At 49.8% G+C, this 21,756-nt stretch overlaps 4 protein-coding genes across 4 annotated transcripts; 1 reads left to right on the top strand and 3 right to left on the bottom strand.

Moving 5' to 3' along the window:
* Positions 1-669: 669 nt before the first annotated feature.
* prp8 (U4/U6-U5 snRNP complex subunit PRP8) lies at positions 670-8,810 on the bottom strand. Its single transcript, XM_025682173.1, has one exon. It carries the CDS (start codon positions 8,525-8,527, stop codon positions 998-1,000), a length of 7,530 nt encoding a protein of 2,509 aa, XP_025543187.1. The 5' UTR covers positions 8,528-8,810; the 3' UTR covers positions 670-997.
* A 254-nt stretch (positions 8,811-9,064) lies between these two features.
* Positions 9,065-9,918, top strand: BO79DRAFT_251641 (60S ribosomal protein eL34; the record flags this gene model as incomplete). The annotated part of the gene is made up of 4 exons (XM_025685870.1): positions 9,065-9,088; positions 9,157-9,170; positions 9,372-9,495; positions 9,727-9,918. The coding sequence occupies 4 exons, from the start codon at positions 9,065-9,067 to the stop codon at positions 9,916-9,918; spliced, it is 354 nt and encodes a 117-aa protein (XP_025543186.1).
* A 6,663-nt stretch (positions 9,919-16,581) lies between these two features.
* Positions 16,582-18,134, bottom strand: BO79DRAFT_189167 (uncharacterized protein; the record flags this gene model as incomplete). The annotated part of the gene is made up of 3 exons (XM_025680640.1): positions 17,634-18,134; positions 17,272-17,528; positions 16,582-17,184 (listed from the first exon to the last, which is right to left on the bottom strand). The coding sequence occupies exons 1-3, from the start codon at positions 18,061-18,063 to the stop codon at positions 16,582-16,584; spliced, it is 1,290 nt and encodes a 429-aa protein (XP_025543185.1). The 5' UTR covers positions 18,064-18,134.
* A 1,092-nt stretch (positions 18,135-19,226) lies between these two features.
* Positions 19,227-21,676, bottom strand: BO79DRAFT_167413 (splicing factor cactin). The gene is made up of 5 exons (XM_025679377.1): positions 21,084-21,676; positions 20,554-21,021; positions 19,877-20,503; positions 19,792-19,824; positions 19,227-19,733 (listed from the first exon to the last, which is right to left on the bottom strand). The coding sequence occupies exons 1-5, from the start codon at positions 21,585-21,587 to the stop codon at positions 19,716-19,718; spliced, it is 1,650 nt and encodes a 549-aa protein (XP_025543184.1). The 5' UTR covers positions 21,588-21,676; the 3' UTR covers positions 19,227-19,715.
* Between the last annotated feature and the right edge of the window lie 80 nt (positions 21,677-21,756).

The raw sequence follows: 21,756 nt of genomic DNA, 5'->3' as shown, positions 1-21,756 counted from the left end.
ATGGTGTGGAGGAGGAAAAGTGAAGCAGGGGGGAAGTGAGAGGCGTTTTTAGTTAGCAGCCGTGCACGGCACAGAAGAGGGAGAGAGAGAGAAAATGAGAACGTGAGAGGGAAAGTGTTCAGTAGGACTAAGTAGGGTGGGTGGGTTCAGACGGGCGAACAAGAGGGAGAAGGAGGGAGAGGGGGAGGAAGAGTAGTAAGTAGGTGAGGTGAGTGAGTGAGGGAGAGACAAGAGTCAGGAGCCACCCCCTCCTTCGTACTCGGTCTTTTTGCTCGGTCAAGTTCCATCAAGACACAAACACTGATCTTCCCACCCCGGCTTGAGAAAATAAAAAAAAAATACACACGTCAACTAACCCCCTCACCAAACTAGACTATTGACATTAAGCATATTCCGGTCTAATTTATAGTATTTTTTTTTTTTAATTATTACTAGACCGTTAATAACGATTAACCTACCCGGCCCAAAGTGGACTCACACATGGTCCATATTGATTGACAGTCTCCTCCGGCCCTCTTTAGCTCTGCTGCCCACCCACATGGTCGATCCCCTAAACTCCTAAAGCCCGGAATTGTATTATAGCTGCCTGTTGGATCTCCATATTGAATCCTCTACTCTAGGTACAGTATACATGAGAACATCTACAAACCGATGACCACTTTAGGTAATAAACTTCTTAAACATACATCGCTACCTACATGTCTACTGTACATAGCGCAGCCATTTTTGCCCCGTCCCCGCCACCGGATCTCCACTTCCGTTGGGCTTCTCATCCCTCACTTGCTGCCAAGCATCGATATCAAAAAATGTAACCATAGTAAGACACATGAGAGGATTTTGTATACTGCGAACATCAAAAGGAAAGAAAACTTTGAGAGGGGAAAAAAAGACATGGCTTGAAGATATAGGGAAATAATTTCAGAACAGCGTAATCGTCCGTATAAAAGGGGAAAAGAAGAAGAAAAATATTATCATGCCAACGCCATCCACACATCGCTCACGCAAAGTTATCAGAACGGTCAACCCAAATATCTTCCAGTTCCGCAAAGTTCTGGAAGTGCAATGGACGATGTTGTTCATCGTAGAATCTCAGAGGGGTGTCGATCTTCACGTACACCGGCCGCTTCTCCACTCCGCCGAAGGAGCTGCCCATGAAGCTGTAGTTCCAGACGTTGTCTTCCGGCACCAGGAAGTATCCGCGGATCTTGTCACTGAGCAACAGCTGGCACTTCTCTCCCATGCTGGTCGAGAATCCTTGCGGTTGATCAGACGTGGTATCACGATTCTCTGCTCCCCACTTGTAGCCTTGGGGCGTGAGACCCCAGGCCGCAAGTGACACGGATCCAGGGGTGAAAGACACTGTCATGGTAACCGTCTTCTTGTCCCAGGAGGAGTGGGCGTTCATCAAACGAGCATGCTGTGTAACATCCATGGCCGACATGTAAGGGGGCTCGTTTCCAGAGATGGTGTGGATAACACCCAGAGGTTCGAGGTTGTTGAGATAATCGTGCTGGGGCAGCTGCTGTGGCAACTGCACCTCACGCGTATTGCCCACCTGGGGGATCATGACAATGGTGCGGATTTCCTTCACCTGGTCGTTGTCAGGAGGAGAGGTACCGTACAGGTATCCAGCAACTTGCACACGCAGATCTGCAATCGTGATGAAGCGCTTGAGGACGTTCTTCGGCATGATGTAGGTGTATCCCTCCTCTCGGACGTCATCCGACGAGATGTAGATGTTGTTCGACCTCGTACGAAGGTTGGACGTCGCGATTGCCCGTGTGCGCCATTCAGTCTTGGAAGCAAACGATTGCTGCTCATACTGCGACGTGGTAGTGACGATGATATCCTCACCACGGACGTTCTGTGTCTTCGTCGTAACAGCCGTGAGTTGCTTCTGCTCTTCCTGCTGCTTCTCAATCTCCGCGGCCTGCTGTCGTTGCAGGGAAGGAGCACTGATCTCCATACCCAGGATGATATCGCGGACTTCACTACTCGTCAGACTCTGCACGTTGACATTGTTCTTCTTGCCGTAGTCGTTCAGAATCAGATCACGCAATTGCACTTCAACCTTCATCCAGTCTTCATCTGACAGCGAAGGCCAGATATGGTGCTCCTGGGTGATGACACTCTTGTCGGGTCTGAGGATAATCTTGGCCTTGTCGATATTGACGTGGAGGGCTCTCAGGATGAGGATCAAACGAGAGAAGGCGATGTAAGGAGAGATGGACTTCAGCCACTCATCGTACAGGTTGAACAGGACCATCTGCGGCTCCGTTGCCCGAAGGATCATATCCGCAAGCTTCTCAACCTTCATCGCGGCCTGGAAAGGAAGCTGAAGCTCGGAAGCACGGATGGAAATGTTGGGGAAGTCCAGCAGGTGAACTTCCAGGGGATCCAACAGACCCTTACGGGTAACAATTAGCTGCTTCGGCTGCTCCTCAACAGGCAGGGAACGAATGAGGGCCGCCACTTCTTCTGCTGTCTTCCACTTGGCCAACTGACCCAGACGCTTCTGTCCAGCCCAGACACTAGTGTGAATAATCTTCAGGAACAGTTGTCCGGTTCTGGGGTTGAAGATGAAGATAGCACCGTTGATGGGCTTGGTCGTCAGGTTACCTTCGAAAGTCTTGTGAATGGTGACACGGTAGACATTGGTATCGTCAATGAACAGCTGGATCTGAGGACTGAAAAGCTCCGAGTAGTTCTGGGAGTTCAAGAACTCCTGGTTGCTTTCCGAGGCATAGAGCTGCAGACCCTTCCTGATACGTTCTCTCAGGACATACAAGGCGGGGTTCGCCTTCATGATCTTGGCCATAGCCTGCTGGATAAGAGTCTTGAGACCAGGGAAGTACTGTCCATAGGCCGAGTACAGGTTGTACGCGAGATCAATGCCAATCATCAAACCGGTAGCAGAAGGATAGATACTCATGCTGTCGGTGGTGTAGTCGAGGTACTTGGCACGGACATATCTTTCAATGTCGTGGGAGTCGTAGTCACCATATCTCAACTGCACGTCAAGCCAGAACTTGTTCGTCGTAGTTGGCTCGTAGACATCCTTGGTGTCGAACAGCAAGGAAGGACGCGTGACGTTCCACTTGTTCGTTGCGAAAAGCAAGATATCGGCGCAAGAGCTGTTCATCTTGTAAGACTTACGAGGGTGAATAGTCTCCTTCTGGACCGTCTCGATACCCAGCTGCTGAAGCTCCTGATCGAAGACCTGGCACAGATCCATGACGACAGACTCGTGAATCTTCTGCCACAAGTGGGCACGGAAGATCTGAATCAACGAAATCTTCAGGGTCGGGATTTTACCGTGCAAGAAGATACCCGTAAGATCCAGCTGGACCTGGAAACCAACGTACACGTTGGCACGGTTAATGGTGGGAGACCACCATAGGGTGAAACGACGGTTAGGAATCTGGTTCAAACCGGATCTCTGGGCGTTGGTAAGCTTCTTGAACTTCATGGATTCTTCGAAACCAGAGTTGTGGAGGACGAGGTAGTCGTGACGCATGTAAAGTTGGTCTTTGTCAACCCGGAAACCGGCCCATTCAGTGGCCTCGGACTCGAGAGTAATCTCGTTGATCAGGATATTGACTTCAGATTGCTCGAAGCTAGGAGAACGGAACAGCAGATGCTTGCGCCTCTCCTTCTCGTCGAGTGCTGCGAACTCAGCTGCGGTCATCTCAACGGTATCGTAACGATCACTTGACACACCAGGAGCTCCGGCGTCCTTCTCGCGATGGAGGACCAGGATGTGGTTTGGTGTTACCACCAGGTCTTCCTGGCTGCCCGCCATCTTGATACGGTATAGCCGATCTTCGCCGCTAACGATGTTGAAGGCACGACGAGGACCACCGTCAGGTCCAAGGAGCAGATCACCTTCCTTGACATCCTCGACAGCGATCTTAGTGCCATCATAGCTAAGCAGAAGAGTACCCTTAGCAAGACAAGCTCGCTCCCAGAAGAGACCCTCCCATGATGGGAAAGCAGTTGCCTTGAAGAGGGTGTGCTCAAGAATGGTTTCGACACCACCAAGGGCCTGGATGACGTCGGTACGGTAAGCGTTCAAGTTCCACAGCTTTCCGTCATGTCTCTGACTAGTCCACCAGAACGGGTTGCTCTTCATCAACTGGTATTGCTTGAATTCAGCGCGAAGACGGAAACCCTTGTCGAAGCTGAGCGTACTGCGATCCTTCTGGAACAGGGTGTTGATACGGGGAAGACCACGGTCCCAGCTGTCCTCCAGGTCCTCCAACGTCAAACGGCGGTTCTGCTGCTGAGCCTCCTGCCGCTTCTGTGAATACTCCATCCACACTCTCTGGGAGTCAATGAACTCGGCTTCCCAAGGGATTATGTACCGGAAGATGTTCGGGATCAGGGTCTCTTCGTCATGCGACATACCCGCGCGGAAGTGGGTGATGCCGGTATCCGTTTGTTTGGACCACCGCTTGTCGCTAGCCGGAATGAGAATGTGGGATCCAGAGATCATACCCAGACCTCCCAGTTCCTTGGGGGTGTAGAAAACTGCGGGAGGGAAACGCGAAGGCATCTTGGAGTTCAGACCAATCTTGACACGGGTCTGGATCTTGGTTTCGCACTTGACGATAGTATCCAGAAGGTTGACGGTGGATACAGCAGCTTCACGGTAGTAGGTGAAGAGTGCGATCAAAGCCGTGTTCCACTTGTTTGCGATCTTAGTGAAAGTCGTCGAACCGGACGACATGAGAATCTGACGAATCCGGTTGTTGAACTTCTGGATATCCTCCTCCGTGACCTGGAGGAAAGCATGAGCTGTGCGCTCCTTAGTCGAGTTATCGACCAGAGACCAAACGCTGTCCTTCACCGAGAACTCCTCGTTTTGGTTGCGGCACTTAGGAAGAATGCGGACTTCGAATCCGGACATAGAGAACAGAAGATTCGGGTTGTCCTTGCTGTAGACACTGGCGAAAGTGTCATCCCATTCGATGGTGGTGATGGACCTCGGCAGGCGGTTCTTCAGATCCCAGAATACAGCGCGACCCAAGTTGACATCATGACGCATCAAACGCATGCGGCAATCACGCGGCCAGCACTTCTTGTTCTTGTACCCGATGACATTTTCGAAGTTGGGATCGGGGTTCTCAGTCAAGAAGCGCTGAATCAAGTCTCGAGACTCATCGGCAGAGAATCGAAGGAAGACCCAGATCTTGTCGACGTAACGCGTGTACAGACGAATAGGATGCTTCGTCTCAGTAGCACGGTCTCTGAACTGCAAGAAGTCGTTGGGGCTTGCAGGGGGTCCAGCCATTTCACTAGCTCTCTGCAGACCGAGGAGCAGCAAATCGATCATTAGGCCATAGTATTGGAAAACGAAGCCGGAGAACTGCAGACCGCGAATCAAACCGTAGCTGTTGGTATGGTTCATGTCCTTGTAGCTGAGCTGCACGTTGTTCTTGGAAGTGATGTAATCAGCCAAGTTGTGGTCCATGATAAGGCGAAGCATGCGGTTCAACAAAGTAAGATCCATCTTCTCATAGACCTTGGACAGCTCGGTCTCGATCATAACGTTCGTCTCGCCATCGGCAGTCTCCCAGACGTTGTCCAAGTTGTTGATACCCTGAGCCCACTTGTAAGTCAACAAGGGGGGGACTTCAGAATCCGACGGCTTGATCCAAGCGGGGAACAAGTGGCGCTGCTCTGCCTGGTACCACAGGTACTGGTCGAGATAGGCGTCGGTAATCTTTTCGATGGGCTCCACGTCGTACACGGGGTTGATATGGCTGTAATTGTCGTTCATATCGATGCCGACCTCCTTGAAGGCTCGCTGAGTCAAAAGGAAACGCTTGATTCTGGCTAGGGTCGTTCCAGGAGAATCGTACGCCTGTTCGATGAGAGCGAGCTCCTCACGCTGACTCTGATTGAGTCTGCCCTTGACGGAGTAGGATTCACGCAGACGCTCCAAAGCAAGGATCAGGATCTTGGTGTCGTGCTTGTAAGAAACACTAGGGAAGGGAATCGGAGAGAACTTGCGAGACTCAAGCCAGTGGACCATAGTTGTGTAGATGGCCACAGCTTCCTCGGACGACACGTAGGGACCATCCTTAAGGTAGTTGTGTTGACGCTCTTGCTCAGCCTTGAGCCACAACCGAGTGAGTCGACCAAGGTTCTTCTTTGCAACTGTCTTATCGACGGTGGCACCACGACGGATACGTTCACGGTTGTAGTGAGCGACGGAAATCCACCAGTCGGCCTTGCTCTTGACGTAACGGAGAATGATATTCTCAATGGGCGCCGGAAGGCCAGGAACCTTCCAAGGAATGTTACTCTTCCAGCATCTCCATGCCTCCGACAGATGTTGGAGGACAGTGTTGACCTTGTTCTGCTTGATACCCTCGGGCATCATGTCCATGAGATCCGCCATGACAGATGCACGGAGTTCAAGATCGAAGTGAGACTCCACACGCTGCTTGGTGACAGTCTTGGCAACACCCTTGCTGTGGCGACCCTCGAACTGACGGGACAGCAGGTTTCCGAGCCATCTCTCGAGCAGAGGAATGATACCACGCATGAAGAAGAGCCAGACACGCCAGGCCGGGGCCCAGAAACCGCATCCAGGACCCTTACCCACGGGTCCCGAGTTGAAGCGGTAGTAGATCAAATGCTTGAGATCCTTGCAAGAACGAATCTGGTGCATCAACTTGTACTTGTAACGGTACATACCAGTAAGCTGTCCGACGTGGTTGAAAGCATACAGGATGCCGTCAGCCAGCTGGAAGGCATCAATGTTACCCAACCGATATTGCACCTGGGCGTCGACGATCAACTTGGTGAGACGAAGGATTTCTCTCATCAAGTGGAAAGCGTTTCCGAAACGAGACTTCTTTCGCTCCTTGGTGGTCAAAGTCTTGACGGGCTTCAAGTTGAAGTTGTAGTCAAGGTGGAGGTAGGTCAAGTTCTTGCGGTGGATCAACAAGTTGAGCATGTTGAAACCTTGGCGGCAAACTTGCAGACCTGCTTCAACCCAATCGATCGTCGTCTGCTGGAAGAACTTGGTCGACTTCAAAGTCTTCAAGAGATTCTGCTTGCTCTGGGCCTTGGGCTTCTTCTTGTGCAGCTCATTGAGGACGAACGTCTTAAGCAGCTTCTGGTATGAGACGCGAACCTTGACAGGCTGGCCCTGCGGGCAATGCTCCAGATACCACTGCTTCACGAGGGGAACATCCTGGGCGCGCACCATCTTGCCGGAGCGCTTGTTGAAGGGATGAGGAGCCCACCAGAGGGCAATGGCGGACGCGGTATCGGGTGTGTACAATTCCTCATCGGAGAAGAACGGCTCGAAGTCGCCAGGGAGCTCGAAGTCGTCCTCGTTGTTTCCTTCACCAAAAATCTCATCTTCATGGCTGACAGTGATATTCTTCGGCGCGACGGACCGGGAGGAGATAGGGTTGATGACGGGGTCGAAGTAGAAGGCGGGGAGATTAGGGTCGTCGGTGCGGACATATACAACTTGAGGGTGAGAGTACCAAGAAACCTTTACGCTTCTCGGGAGGGTATTGTACAGGAAGGGGTAGGCGACGCGGTATTCCGTGCGGATAGGGGCGCGGAAGATGATACGGTCGATGGCGTTGAATTCGCTGAAGTCCTCGTCATTGGGGTCGATATCCTTGTACAGAGGCTCGAAGCGAGGACCACCGGGGATGGCGACATTCAGTGCCTTAGCGGTGAAGAAACTGTTCAAGTCAAACATATGGAAGTAGTTCTGATCGACGACGTCACTCAGGAGCTGATGACTTAGTCGATACAGAGTGGCCATCTGCGGAAGTGTCAAGTTCCAGCTCTTGTAGCTCGGCCCATTAACATGGGGAGTATCCAGCAGAGGCCGGTGATCATAAAACCACTCATAGACAGGAGCATCCTCCGACTCATCAAGCTCCATCTGAATAGGTTCCAACGGCTCCACATCTTCAATGTTTTCCGACCACGATAGCGGAGGTTCTTCGTCGTCGAAGGGAGGGAAGCGCATTCTCTTGAAGTGTCTGCGATCACTCTTCTCTCGCCGCATGCACACCCACATGGTAGCCCATTGAGCGTGAAAGACGGGCTCAATGACACGAGGAGTCTCATTGACCAAGGTAAGGCAACCATTGACATGATACAATACCTTAACTTCCCTAGCCGATTCCCAGGGCATGGGCATGTTCTCCAGCAACTTCAACACAGCATGGGGCATGAACTTCAGCGCACCGAGATAGCTGCGCTTCTCATTGCTGAACTTCTTTTGCGACACATCGCCAATGTCCCGAACAATCTTTCGCAGATGCTCCGGGGGCATATCAGCCTTCTGTGTTTCAACGAATCCACCCTTTCTCTTCTCGCCAAACCGGTTCCGTTGCGTCCGCAGCCATTCATTCTTCTTCTGGGCAAACTTCGCGACAGTCGGATCCGCAGGCGGTTGATATCCCGGTGGCGGAGGAGCCAACGGCATCGACGGCGGCGCCGACGCACCCCAGCCCGGAGGCGGAGGGGGAGGCAATGATGCCATGGTAATGGGTTGTATATATGAAAGACACTCTCTGCTCTGATGGACGGGCTGGAAGTTTCGTGACTAAGTCGCGTCAAAAGATGCACGGGTCGTGACTTATCGCGAGCTCATCGACTGCAGCTCAGCGACGCGAGAAAAACGGAATGGAGGAGGGGGGAATTAAAACAGATTGATAATAAGAAATCGCGTCGGAGAAATGAAGCTTTGCCCCGAAGAAGATAAAACCACTCCTGGACGATCCCCTTCTCACGACGGGAAGGTGATAAGACAGCTTGCTCCAGTCTCTTCTTGCTTCTCCTGCCTTGTTTGATGAAGCAAGTCTGAAAAGAGGTGGCGGCTCTGCTCGGGCCGGTACTAGTCCGGATTGGGGTTAGCGCGTTCTCGCCAAATTAGCGCTAGCGCGGCCGCCCAGGGCTCCGAGCGAAACCCACACAAATCCAGATTACCGCGAGAATTCTACGAGGTCAACGACGACAACCGACGACGCCGCCGCCAATCTCTTGAGACCACCGACCTAGAGGTTCAAGGACAGACAAAATGGCGAACAACAGACTCCAATACGTGAGTATATTGAATCTCTGAATATTATATGAAATGGAATACTGATCTAATGTTCTTTTTCTCTGCAGCGCCGCCGGAACCCGTACGTTTGAATTTTCCCTCTTGATTCTACCCCCATCGTGCCTTTTGTCACTCCCACCAAAATTTCATTTCTTTATCGGTCGCTACGGTGCAATAACGATTTGTCCGATTTTGACGCGATGGACCGCTGCTTTGCTCTTGAAATTTTTATATATACGCCGAGATATTCATGAATAGGGTATTGATGGATTTTGTTCTTCAGGTACAACACGCGGTCCAACCAGGTCCGCATCATCAAGACCCCCGGCGGTGAGCTCCGTTACCTTCACATCAAGAAGAAGGGCACTGCTCCCAAGTGCGGTGACTGTGGCATCAAGCTCCCTGGTGTGAGTGCTCCCGAATTATCTATGTTGAATGGTGGCGGTGGTGGTTGTGTGTGAACGAGCTGGGAAATGGATGAGTGGATGGAGGGTGTGCGTGCATGGACGATCGCTTCGTCCAACACACAAGGAAACGACAACAATCAACATTACCACCACCACCACCATTCGCTATATCAAGGACATGAAGGAAGAGCAAAAAATGGCTGATCGTATCACCCTTTTCCACCGATATAGGTCCCCGCTCTCCGCCCCCGCGAGTACGCTCAGATCTCCCGCCCCAAGAAGAACGTCAGCCGCGCCTACGGTGGTTCCCGCTGCGCCGGTTGCGTCAAGGACCGCATCGTCCGTGCTTTCCTGATTGAGGAGCAGAAGATCGTCAAGAAGGTCCTCAAGGAGTCTCAGGAGAAGGCTGCCGGCAAGCGCTAAATGCATCATAAATATCAATAAATGATGTTTTTTTTGTGATTAGAGGAGCGAATCATGGAAAATTTTCCTTAAAAAAATTTGGCTCGGTCTAGGGTTCTTTCATTCTTCAATGAACAAGAACGGCGCGGCTAAAAAATGAAACACGACGGGGTAATATGTACGGGTCGTGGTTCCCAATGAATGAATTCTTCTATTCATGAAATGAGATTTCCATTTTTTTCACCCTCCTTGACCTGCCCCATCTTTCTTTCGTTCTTCCCGTTTGTTGCCGCTTTGATATGCTGGGGTTTGATGTGCATCGTGTTCGTCGCATCACTCCACACCGTAGCCTCGCCAGAAATTTGTGCAATCGTCGTTCTCCGTAGACTTTGAGACAAATCTTCGAATCCACTTCTTTCATATTTGCTCTTATCACCAGGAGATTAAGGTATTGAAGTCATCCCAGTCCGTATATATCTAATGCATACATACACCGGCCATGGACTACACCGAAGAAGATCCCCAGGTTCAGCAACAAGTGTCTTGAGACCCATCCACCTCACACCCACTACCAAATCTGCACCAGAACATAAACTACAAACTATAAACTATAATTCCTTCCTCCCCTGAACGTCTAAACAAACTACTACGTACCTGCAGCGGCATGAAATAAGTAGTAGTCTTTCCCAACTTTTCAAGCAATCAATCAATCAATCAATCAACCCAACCCCCAAACCGATCCACCAACCAAGATACAGTAGATAGATAAAATCGATCGATCGAAGCGAACTACTACGTAGTACATAAGTATGTTTGTGTAAATAGTTGTAGTTAAAAGTCCATTCTCTGCACAACCAACCGAAAGCGGAACCGAGGGCATATCTCCTCGGAGTGGTAAAAATAAATACTAAGTGTAAGTAAGTTGTGTAAGTTGTGCTGTGAAACCACTCGGCACGTGTGTTTTAAAGTACGTAGTGGTCAGTTAATTGGCTATCGGTTGGAGGTTTATTTTTATTTTAAGGTTGACACATATATATATTTCTATTGAACTTCGCGTACGTGTGTGGTGTAGTAGTGATGGTGGATATGTTATGCTGAAATAATATATTCAGGTGAAGACATAAGTACCTATCCACCTACTAACTACATATCTATTGTGCTTCATCACGCGTCCGACTTCGGACAATACACCCTTAATGGGAGGATAGACGCAACACCCCTAAGGGAAGGGGAAAGAAAAGCAAACACTAAGAAATAGAAGAAAAGAAAAAAGCCGCAATACTAAGAACTACTACTGCTACCCGGGGATGTCCAGACTCCGGGCACCTGGTTCTGTATGAGTGGGAAGAAAAAAAAAAAAAAAAAAGAAAGAAAGAAAATGGGTAGGGAGTATGACCGAATGGCTTGGTGTTTGTGATACCTGAGCAGATTTCCTTGGATTTGACACAGCAGGTCCAGTTCGTTAGGTGGCAGGTTGGCAGACGTAGTTAGTTAATTCTAGGCTGGCGTTAAGATAAGTTAACGCAGAGTGATTTGACTGCCCTGCATTGTCATGGCTGGGCATTATCCAGCACAGCATAGCATACTACATACTACCACTAGCCTGTGCAGCCTGTACAGGAAGTAGGTCAATTGGTAAGTGGGTAGGTAGTACATACCTAAGACAAGGTGAGTAACTCGGACCGAGAGGATGAGGGATCATCGGAGTAAGGAAAAATATATAATGGGATTCATTATCATTTGGTAGTAGTTTTACCATCACCCTAAGTAGTCAGTGGTCCCCTCGTATCCATTATTGTCCCTACTTACTTACCTATTGTTCCTATATTCCGGAATAATCGGGCGGTCTTTGTCTCCATTGTGTGTGAAGAGGTAGTAGTGAGTGACCGTAAGCACCTAATTAGCAATGATCAAGAACGGGTCAATGATTGTTCCAACACCTCCTCTCCCCCCAAAAAGAAATCCTGGCGGCAAAAGAATTTATCCATGAATCATACATCATGATGACAGATTCGCACACATCTAGTCTGGCCACTATTGAAATAATCCTGGACCCCTGTTCGCCTGCAGATGGCATGCAGCTGACTGACATGAATGACAGTCTGACAGGCGCGTTAGCCATCGGTCGTTCGGGGGTCGGTTGATCATCCGACATGAAAAATATCCACCCTGCGGCTACTGCTGCTGCTGCTGCTGCTGCTGCTGCTTTTTTTTTTTTTTTTTGCTGCGGCGGCGGTGCTGTTTGGGCCCTTCTGTCAGTGAAACGAGATGCGGTAAGCAGACGAGCATTAACTTGGCGCTGAAATTGTGGCGGAGTAGGCTAGCAAGTAGTAAATTTACAAAGGAGTGCTTGATGCTCTTGATGCTGTTTGACAGGGAGATCGACCAGCTGGCTGTGTTGATTTCTTGGTTCGGCAGCAGCAGCAGCAGCAGCAAAACAACAACCCAACTGTCAGACCAACTTCAAGTGACTGCTCTCACCCTGCGTTAGTGCTCATTTCTTTCATTTTGAAGTTCCGGATTATGCGAAAGGGACAAGAGGGGAAAAGGTCACATGTGACACTGAGGATGGTTCCATCTGCCTCATTTTCTCCCTGACTCATCCATGCCAGTCCATGTACTATTCCGTATCCTGTGCCTTCCTCACAGACGGTAAGAGAGGGGTGTAAGGTGGGGGGTAGGCCGTGGCTTGAATAATTCCTCTCTGCTTTCCGATGAAGTATCACTGAACGCTCTGTTAACGTGAGTATGAAAGATGATGTACTTGCCCTTCGCCGAAGCGGGGTGCATGGGCAATGACCAAAGAAAGGAAGAGAAGGTATTGGTGAGAGAACCAGATCCGTGCGAAGTCCGAATTGCAATCCATTTCTCATAATAGTGAGATGATGATATTATTCTAAAGGCATATGATTTGTGTATTAGAATTCTACCCAAGCCAGCCTGGCCCGACAGATACATACAGCGACACGCCCAGCAAGCTTCTTTGGCCCAGTCGCTTGGCTCATCTGGCATGTGCTGAGGGTGACACCAGCCTTAGCCGCTGCTGTGACGGTCTTGAATCAGATGTAGTCTCGTGGTCAAGTAACCCTAAAATATGAAGGGATGCTATCGTTGTCTATCACGACGCTAAAGTATCATGTAGCATATATCAAGTAGCATAATGTAGATTATTCGGATCCGGAGGGATTGGCAGGCATCGCACCGTTATAGACCGGTCAAATGAAAGGCACAGGGATGGGAGGTGCCACACTTCATGCAAGATATAGGATACATCCTGGCAATGTCTGATGTCGAACCGAGGAGGCAAAGAAGGCAACTACTTACTTCTGACTCGATCGGATTTTATCATCATCCTGTATCTTGGTTGGTCTAGATGATTGGATCACGCTGTGTCAGATCCTCAATTTACCACAAGTGTTATGCCTATACAATTTTAAGGACTTGAATCGTATTGTGGCCTTTGGAAGGTCACGACTGCTGCGATTGGCCAAACGGCCGATTGGTGAAGAGGGCGGCAAGGAATCGCGAACACTCGGAAAGGCGAGTGGGTTCCTGTGAGAGGGGGTTTCTTTTGTGGCGTCCAACTGCTGATTCAACTTGCGGATGCTATCAGGGATATGAGGAATTCGTGGCTCTTTTGGAAGACACAACTGGCACTAGTTCTTCCCACCGACGGGGACAATCTCATTGATCCTTCGGCCGAATTATCGCTAGCCGCCCCTGAGTGAATATGTTTCTTGCATCTCGGCATCCATGTTGGTGATGAGAAGGCCATGTGAGAGCTAATATGCAGAGGCAGTCAGTCATGATAAGTAATCGTATATCAGACCCCCCGGTCTGATACGGTTCTAGACTTCAACCCAGCGCCTTGGTTAATCTACTTGTCAATGTGCCAGTTGCCATATCCCTTATATGGCCCAAGCGTGCTTAAGCATAGTGCTCACTTGCGGATGCATTCCATCCGACCGTCCATGCGGTGGTGGGCACCGAACTGTTGCCGATTAGCCTTAAACATTCGGCGCGGCCCGTTTTTCGAAAGTCAAAAGTCACATTAACGTAAACTAAAAAGGGAAAATCAAGATTGAAAGGGGGGGCTATGGGGCCAGAAGGTACTTTTTGCGCGCAGTTGCACCGCGTTACCAAAGTCGGGCGCGCAAGTTCAAAGTTTAATAGCCGCCTTGGATACTCACTGATGTGAGGGATGGCTAAAGGGGAAGGAAGGTGCACCACGCCGGAAATGAAGAAAAAGACGGGAAACCAAGACAACGGAGAAGAAGCAAAAAAGCAAAACCAAGACAAGAGGGGTCGAAAAAGGAAGGAAAGACCAGGGAGAACCTTGCCAGTCAGAGGACCGCAATGATCTAGTCCCGGCGTTCCTCGGGGTATATCGCAGAGGGGCGCTACTCCCAAGCGAGTAAAAGGTAGCGTAGCGCAGCCCGATGTATGCGGGATGGGGAGAAAGTCGATGTGTGTCCTAATAGCTAGGTAGCAGTTGACTCCTGAGCTAAGTATACTTGGAGAGCGACCACTGACGAGATAGCCCGGTCACAACGGATCACTGCCAGTAACGTTGGTTTGACCCTCAGAAGAGTCCTGCCACTGGGATCGAGACTTCCACCATCTGCAGGAAGAAGCTCACGCATCTGCTAGAGTGGGACATGACACCAAGCCTGCATCACTGGCGGGCGTTGTCATGCTAGGTACCTTCTCATTTAGGCGCAGGGCGAGATTTCACCTTAATCGATATCCTCGCAAAGGCTCCACACCTCTGCGACTGTCATGCAGCGACTAGTTGTAGCTAAGCAGGCATGCTACTCTAGTGTCTTCGTAACCTCGTAGGCCTCGTCATTTCCATCCCGCAGACGACCATTACACGCCAGTATGCTTGGCAACACTGGTTCTCTGGGGGACCGCCGTGTCTCATTGAGCGGACACTCGGTGGTCCGGATCCTTAGTCTTGCTTATTGTTTCAGTCCGTTCATAATCCTGCTCGTTGGCTACCCGTTCCGAAAAATGGAGACTGACGGTGGGGGTGTATGTGGAAGTTGCGCACTAGACGTGAAGCTAAGTCAGTAGCTATGCTACTAGAGTGCCTGCAATGCGTAGAATCTGCTGGCATTGAAACAGATACTTTGTACCTTTATCGTTGGCGATAACAGTTGACAGATTGAGAGCATAAAGAGTTCCAGAATCTTTTTTTTTTTTCTTCTCTTCCAAGTAGGAAGAAAAAAAGGTGCAGCAACAGAAGCTAGGGTGCTGCCTGTCAGGTACTACTAATCAGGTTTGTATCGTGCCACTGACAAGAATTGATACTGATATCCTACCACTGTCCAATTAAATCGGAAATTGAGCGCGTGGGTAAGGGGACGAAGATCAATCACGAGAGATTGAAGGACAAGACCATTGCAGACCTGCCGCGTCAGGATTCCTTGATTGGCAGCAAAGGACGGCTCATTCTTCCATCGAATAAGAGCGTCTAGGCGCGACGAGTTCTTTGGATGATAGTCCTGTACGCAATTATGAGTCGTTGGTAGCGAGCGGCGGAGGAGGAGGAGATGGGGGTGGTGGTCGCTAAGCAAGTGACAAGGAACGGAAGAGTTTAGTCGCGTTTAGTCCGTGGGGAGGGGAAAGATGAAGGAGGGGCAGCTGGAGATTTGGAAAATTGGAAGAGGCAATGGGCCTGCAAACTAGTAGATCCCTTGGGCACCCATTCCCCGATTGATTGAGGGAAAACGGGCAAATCGATCAAGTAGAAAAGAAAAGAAATTTCGGCGAAAAAGTACTGGACCCGAAAGAAAGGCGGGTGGAAGGGTGGAAGAACGAAGATACGTCGGAGATGCTGCCTGCATGCAGGGCATGCAGATGAGCTACCAGACTTTTTCTCTCTCTCTCTTTTGTCTCTTTTGTCTTTGAAGCCCAACAAACAGCTCGTGATTCGTACTGCCCCGACGTTGACATGAATTCGCAGTCTGCAGCTAGTCGAACGAGCCATACAGACAATAGCGACCATTTTTGCCGGGATCCGGTTGATCCAAGTCGTTCATGTCTCATGCTTCTCAGCTAATTTTCTCAATGCGTGCTTTCGCCTTGTAGGTGATCATACTCTTAGATGCATCACGGTTGGTGTCAGCATCAAACCCCCTCCCCAGTCACTAACTAATTTCTTACTCCCGTTCCTACCCACCAGATCAGTCTCGGAATGTCTTAGTGAGAAACCAAAAAAAAAAAAAAAAAAAAAAAAAAATAGGAAATAAATGAAGTAAAAATATATAATAATAATAAGAAGAAGAAAAGCAAAAGGTTGAGAGATTTTAGCGCCACATCTCTTCGCATTTCGTACTCTTGATATGAGGCCCACCGCGGACTATTCGTGTTCATGACCAATGAAGAATGGCACATTATTACTTGGACCCAGGGTATGTAAGAGGAAAACAGTAACGAGTTTACATGTAAATTAATAGACCGAAGCCAGATGAATAAGAAAATGAGATTTGGATCGAGCTGGGGTAGTAATAGTGATAATAATAAAGAAAAATATAATAAAAGAGAGGAAGATGTACGGGACAATGCATCGCCCAAAACCCAAGCCAAGACAAGGCTATCAATCAAGTCGTACAATACACCCAAATATGCAAGTCAGCCAAAATCTTTCTATCGATCTAGTGTTGTTGCACCGAGCTCATGCTATACTCCCATCTGGAGATCCGTGGAGATTCCGGGGCCACCCAGTAAGCCAGTAGGAAATGAGTGGACAGCCGCTCCCCAGCCGAGAAAGCCAGAGTCCAACGCTACACAGTCGGGCCCTGGTCCCGCCATGTCGCAAAAAAGGGGAGGACATGGAGCGGGATCTGCGCAGCCAACAACGCTTCCCAAATCGAATGGCTCGCTGGATAAGCGAGTCCCCGACGGGGTCAGTCCGGAGACTTGGAAGGGTGACATTATTGTGATCCCGGTCAATGTTCCCGCAGTGGTATTGTAATGCGTGAACACATTCTTCGTCGGTCGCGGTTGTGATGTCACCCGGGGATGGTATCGGCCTTTGGGCAACTCTTCCTCGCTCATCCGCCCTCGAAACTTTGATTTGATTTTAGTAGCTTTCCCTCCCTTAGCCCCAGATCGCTGGCGTTGAGGCGCCGGTGGGTCCGAGCCCAAGGCCTTTCTGTAACTCGCCTGCTTCCGGTACCGAGTGGTGGATTGGACGCCATTCTTGATGGCTTCATTAGTTAGGCGCCAGTAATTCACAGCTTTCTTTCCGGGTATCGGTTCTTCCCGGACTGCCTCAAATCCCTATAGTATGGTAGCGTGTCTTAGTATACAGTAACAAACAATGAAGCAAGGATAAGGATTAGGGGAGAGGAGATCAGGCGGACTCACTGCGTTCATGGACAAGTTGTGCCGTACACTGTTTTGCCAGCCTTTCGAGCTGAGATCTCTCCCCTTTGCCGTGTTTTGTTCGAACCAGTTGTATATCCCTTGAAGGGAAAGCTTCTTATCCGGATTGGTCTTGAGGGCCATTTCGATAAGCTTAGAATAAGGTTTATCATCAATACTGTCGGGAGAGTCCGGCGTTTCCAGCTTCAGCGAAGGGTAGGTTAACGCCGAGATTGCCGGTGACGGTGGTGGCAAGCTCGCTGTAGGACAGGCCGTTTCACAAACATCTGACCGTGACATCCCCGATGAAGTGCGATAAGAAGAAGGAGACTCATGCGAGCATGAGGAGATGGAACCTGGCTCACGTAGCCAGTCTGATGGTGCTTTGCTGTCATCGAGGCGCCGTAGTCCGGGCTTAAGTTGCCTTGTCCTGGAGCCACCAGCTGCCGCTAACGAGGATGGTCTGGCAGGTGTCTCAAGACGATGAGATGGCAGTAAACGAGGCAACGCTCGTTCCGGTAGAGAGGTCGGAGCTGGAAGTGATGGGGGCAGTGCCATCTTCCATGGATAATGGTGCTGAGGAGACAGTAACATCGGCTCTCCAGGGCTTGCAGAGTTGGAACACGCCCAGTTCCCGATTGCCGAACAGGGATCACGATGGTGAGAAGGGTCCAAACGAACGCCATCCGAGACGGAAGTGGGAGGGGTCTCTGTTTGTCTGGTAAAATCACCAAGCCCACGGCCAAATGGAATTGAATCCGAGGGTAAGCCATGAGGGGGGTAGAAACGATCCATGTCGTCCTCACAAAGAATCAAACTTGTCGCAATCCGTTTCAGAAGCTCTGGCCTGACAAGGTAGCGCCTGGAGATTAATACAAGGAGGATAAGAGTAAGAGATGGAAGCGAGGGTACACAAAACGTGCCAGGTAGGTGAAGAAAGCCCTGTGAGAAGGGGAGGTCAAGCAAGAGGGGCTGGCTAGAAAATAAATATAAAAAAACGTGTGACCACTCAGGACGAGGAGACTCTATAGTTCACTGGGAGCTGTGCGGCCGAAGAAATGCCAGCTCATGAGATATTCTTCCCTTTTCTTTTCTTTTTTTGTTTCTTGCGCCTCCTTCCTTGCTGCACGAAGCCAGCCAGCACGATGCATTTCCCTGACAAACAACCGTGGCTCTATGTATATGTTGGAGGCAGATTTGCCCGACGAACCCCAGAAGCAGCAAAAGAAACGAAATTCGGGAAACCTGGTGAAATATGACCCGGGAACGAAAAGGATATGGCATTATCAGAAAGAGAAATAAAAGAAAGGGAAAGAAAACATATGAGAATGGAAAGCAAAATAAAATAAAATAAAATTGGACAAAGATTAAAGGGAAAAAAAAAAAAAAGAAAATCAACTAGACCAAGAAAACAGGGAAAATATACAGAAAGGCCTCTCTGTTGTCCCCAGCATGTGCTCTGGGGGAGGTTCTGGCCGGAGCAGCTTCGTTTCTACCGCGGGAATCGCCATCAGGTTGTGGAACAGCGATCTAGCGGTGCGGGTATGGCCAATGAACTCAGTGGGCCCAAAAAGCGAACGAAACTGGTGCTTACAGGGGGGCTGTCATGATCGTACTTTGGTGGACTATTACAACACTGGACCGACGGGGGTTGGAGTGGGTAGCTTTCTGAATGGCGGCCACCTGCAGAGAGCCTGCCATTATTGCGCTAACCACGACCGACTGAACAAAGGGCGGGTGCAGAACTCCAGGGGACTTGCCATTGGGCTCTTTTCCTAGCAAGAGCCATCAGCACTCGAGAAAATCAGAAGACTAAGTAAAGAGTAATTTCCTGCAGATACTCCAACCTATTCCCGATTCCCCGACCAGCCAGAACCCTGAGAGGAACATGCAGCAGGATGGCATAGTTTGACATTATGGAAAAGCCGCACCATGGTTGCGGCCTTTCCTTCGTCCGTGGAGGCAATGCGAATCAAGCCAGACCAGGCTATTTAGAAATAAAATTAAAGATTTATAGCATTTAGGTCCATTTGATCGGCCGGTCGACAGTCCCCAGATGTCGAGACTACTCATTGGAAAAGTTGGGAAAGGTGGTGAGTCCCACGGAGCGGGATAATTAGAGATCGCAAGGAACAATGGGCGAAAGATGAGGGAATGCGGTTCAAATAAGCATGGCCCGCTACGCACATGTGGAAACTTGGATCTGCGACGTCCGATAACGTTGGTTTCATGTCAATATGATATATCCTAGCTTGGCCGAGATGGGATCCAATGCCGTAGGAGGAGGTTAAAGTTTCCAGCCCAATAGAATTGGCCTTTGCGGTAGGCGGGACGGTGACCGACGACGGATCCCGAGCGTGGTGGAACCTTCAAGATCGTCAGTCCCATCCCATCCAACAACACTGTACATCATTGTGGTCCAGTACGAATCCTTCGAGCAACAACCGTTACTTCCGGTAATAAATCTGGGAATATTGTTAGTATATGCCAGATGTCACGACCTGAGCGACAGAGGGTACTTACTCGTTTGAATTGGAAGTGTAGTTGCAAAATTCCCTACAATCCTGTTAGTCTCTTTTTGACCGATTTGCTTGTTTCTTAGACATACCTTATCAAATGTGCTCTTGAACCCTCTTTCCCTCTTTGCACTGTAATCCCATTCCTTATCGACGATCCGAAAGGCAATGTCCTCGTACGGCGGACCGGCCATAAAGCGAATTAAACAAGTATCCTCCTCCCCAGCCGCTGCAAAGGATTGTCCCCGCTTTCGTCCATGCTCTCGTTCGATGCGGTAGGTCGGTGCTTTTGTCTTGTCGATCAAATCAGGGTAGAAAATATTGAACTTGTACCCTTGCACAACTTTCGGGGGCGGGTTATCATGGTCATAATGAGTCTGATTGTATTTGTTCCACTCATAACCCATTTGAACACGGTTAAAGTAGCGTGGTTTGCGGGGCCGGTGTTTGCTCGCCCATCCTGGCTGAGAAGTTGTGCTCACAGCTTCCTCACCGGTAAATATCTCCTCGTTTTCACTGACTCCCTTGGCCAACTCTCGCTCATAGAGCGCCTTGGTTGCCTGCGAGAAGTCTTCGTTAGGAATCGAAGAGAATCGCGTCGAGGCTGTGGCAATTGGAGCGGTCGTTGCTTGATTTATGGGAAGCACCGATGGCTTTTCCGCCTGCCGTTGACGGAGAGGAACATATCCCATCTTCAAAATCTTCTGTCGGTCGCGGGCCTACAAAGAGTCAGTCCCGGCAACGTTGGGCAGTAGTGAGTGTAGCCTACCACTTGGTTAAGGAATGCATCTTCGTCCACTATCTCCAAGACCTTATCTTCCGGTCGGATCTGAAGCAATGGGTCAGGGTCGAGTTCACGATATTCTCCGCTATCGACCGCATCTGAGGCTGCTTGGATAATAGGCGCCAGAGGGGCCAGCTTCGCCTGCACAGACGCAGCTTCTTCAGACTGCTGTTTACGCAATCCTCGAACTCTCTCGTCTATAACGGCTTGGTAGACCTTCTTCAGCTTCGCCCGAGCCTTCCAAACAGTAAGGCTGCGCAAAAGCTCCTCCCAGTAGTCGGTATCGATAGGCTCGTTTGAGTCCAGCTTTTTCCTGACCTGTATCTCAAGTGTTTGTAGCTGTTCGTAAGACTTAGGGCTCAATAATCTGTTTATATCTGCAGACACAGAGCTAAGTGCACGTCCTTCGGGGGCGGTGGTCTTCTGACGGTCTCGACAAATCACTTTCATGGTCTGCAATAAGGACGATAAATTAGCCTGTAGCCCGAATGGCATGCTTAACACAAGAACCATACCTTCCAGAAATCCCTATTTTGCGAATTCTTCTCAAGACTTAAAAATGTTTCGATATCCTTTTCCAAGTCGAGTAGCTGGTCGGGGGATAGTCCCTCAAATACACCATCCGGATCTACTACATCGAGCTCCGAGTCCGCAATCTCATCGTCAAGGGGGTTCCTCGTTGGATCAATCACCCGTAATGTGACAGTGAGCCAGTCAATCGGCTTTGCTCGACCTTCCTTCACTCTGATCTCTGCCTTCTTTTTCGCCTGCTTGAGAACGAAAATGTCCTCTTGCGCCACCCATTCACGCACTTGCTCGTCTTCCTGAAGCTGGTTGAGCCGGACCTGATCCCTCATGTTCCGAGGTCGATTTTGTGACGACCGCTCATCTCCATCCCTCCTATCGCGATATCGATCCGTTTCGTCATATCTGCGCGGGGCTTTTTGGGAATGGCGAGAGGAGGGCGATCGAGACCGACTTCGCTTCGAACCCGTGCGATCGGGCATTCGATATGACATTTTGGCGCGTTTTCAATATGCTTTCCGGAAGGCACAAATGTATCAGTGAATAACGAGAAATCAATTGTGAACTATTTCAAAGATGGATGCGAAGAGACCTAGAATCGTGAGGTCTGACATAGTTTCCTCCAAGCTTTCTGGAGAAACGGGTGGTCGCGCGCCAAGAATG

Source organism: Aspergillus costaricaensis (genome assembly GCF_003184835.1).
Source record: "Aspergillus costaricaensis CBS 115574 unplaced genomic scaffold BO79scaffold_5, whole genome shotgun sequence".
Lineage (NCBI taxonomy): Eukaryota > Fungi > Ascomycota > Eurotiomycetes > Eurotiales > Aspergillaceae > Aspergillus > Aspergillus costaricensis.
Note: the sequence above shows the minus strand (reverse complement) of the source record. Positions and strands in the feature narration are given on the sequence as shown.

Excerpts from the sequence above, each read along its gene's own strand:
- prp8 (XM_025682173.1), bottom strand. The coding sequence starts at position 8,527 with ATGGCATCATTGCCTCCCCCTCCGCCTCCGGGCTGGGGTGCGTCGGCG.
- BO79DRAFT_167413 (XM_025679377.1), bottom strand. The coding sequence starts at position 21,587 with ATGTCATATCGAATGCCCGATCGCACGGGTTCGAAGCGAAGTCGGTCT. Across the intron at positions 21,022-21,083 it reads AAAATAGGGATTTCTGGAAG|ACCATGAAAGTGATTTGTCG; the intron begins GTATGGTTCTTG and ends TCCTTATTGCAG. Across the intron at positions 19,825-19,876 it reads TCAAGAGCACATTTGATAAG|GGAATTTTGCAACTACACTT; the intron begins GTATGTCTAAGA and ends ACAGGATTGTAG.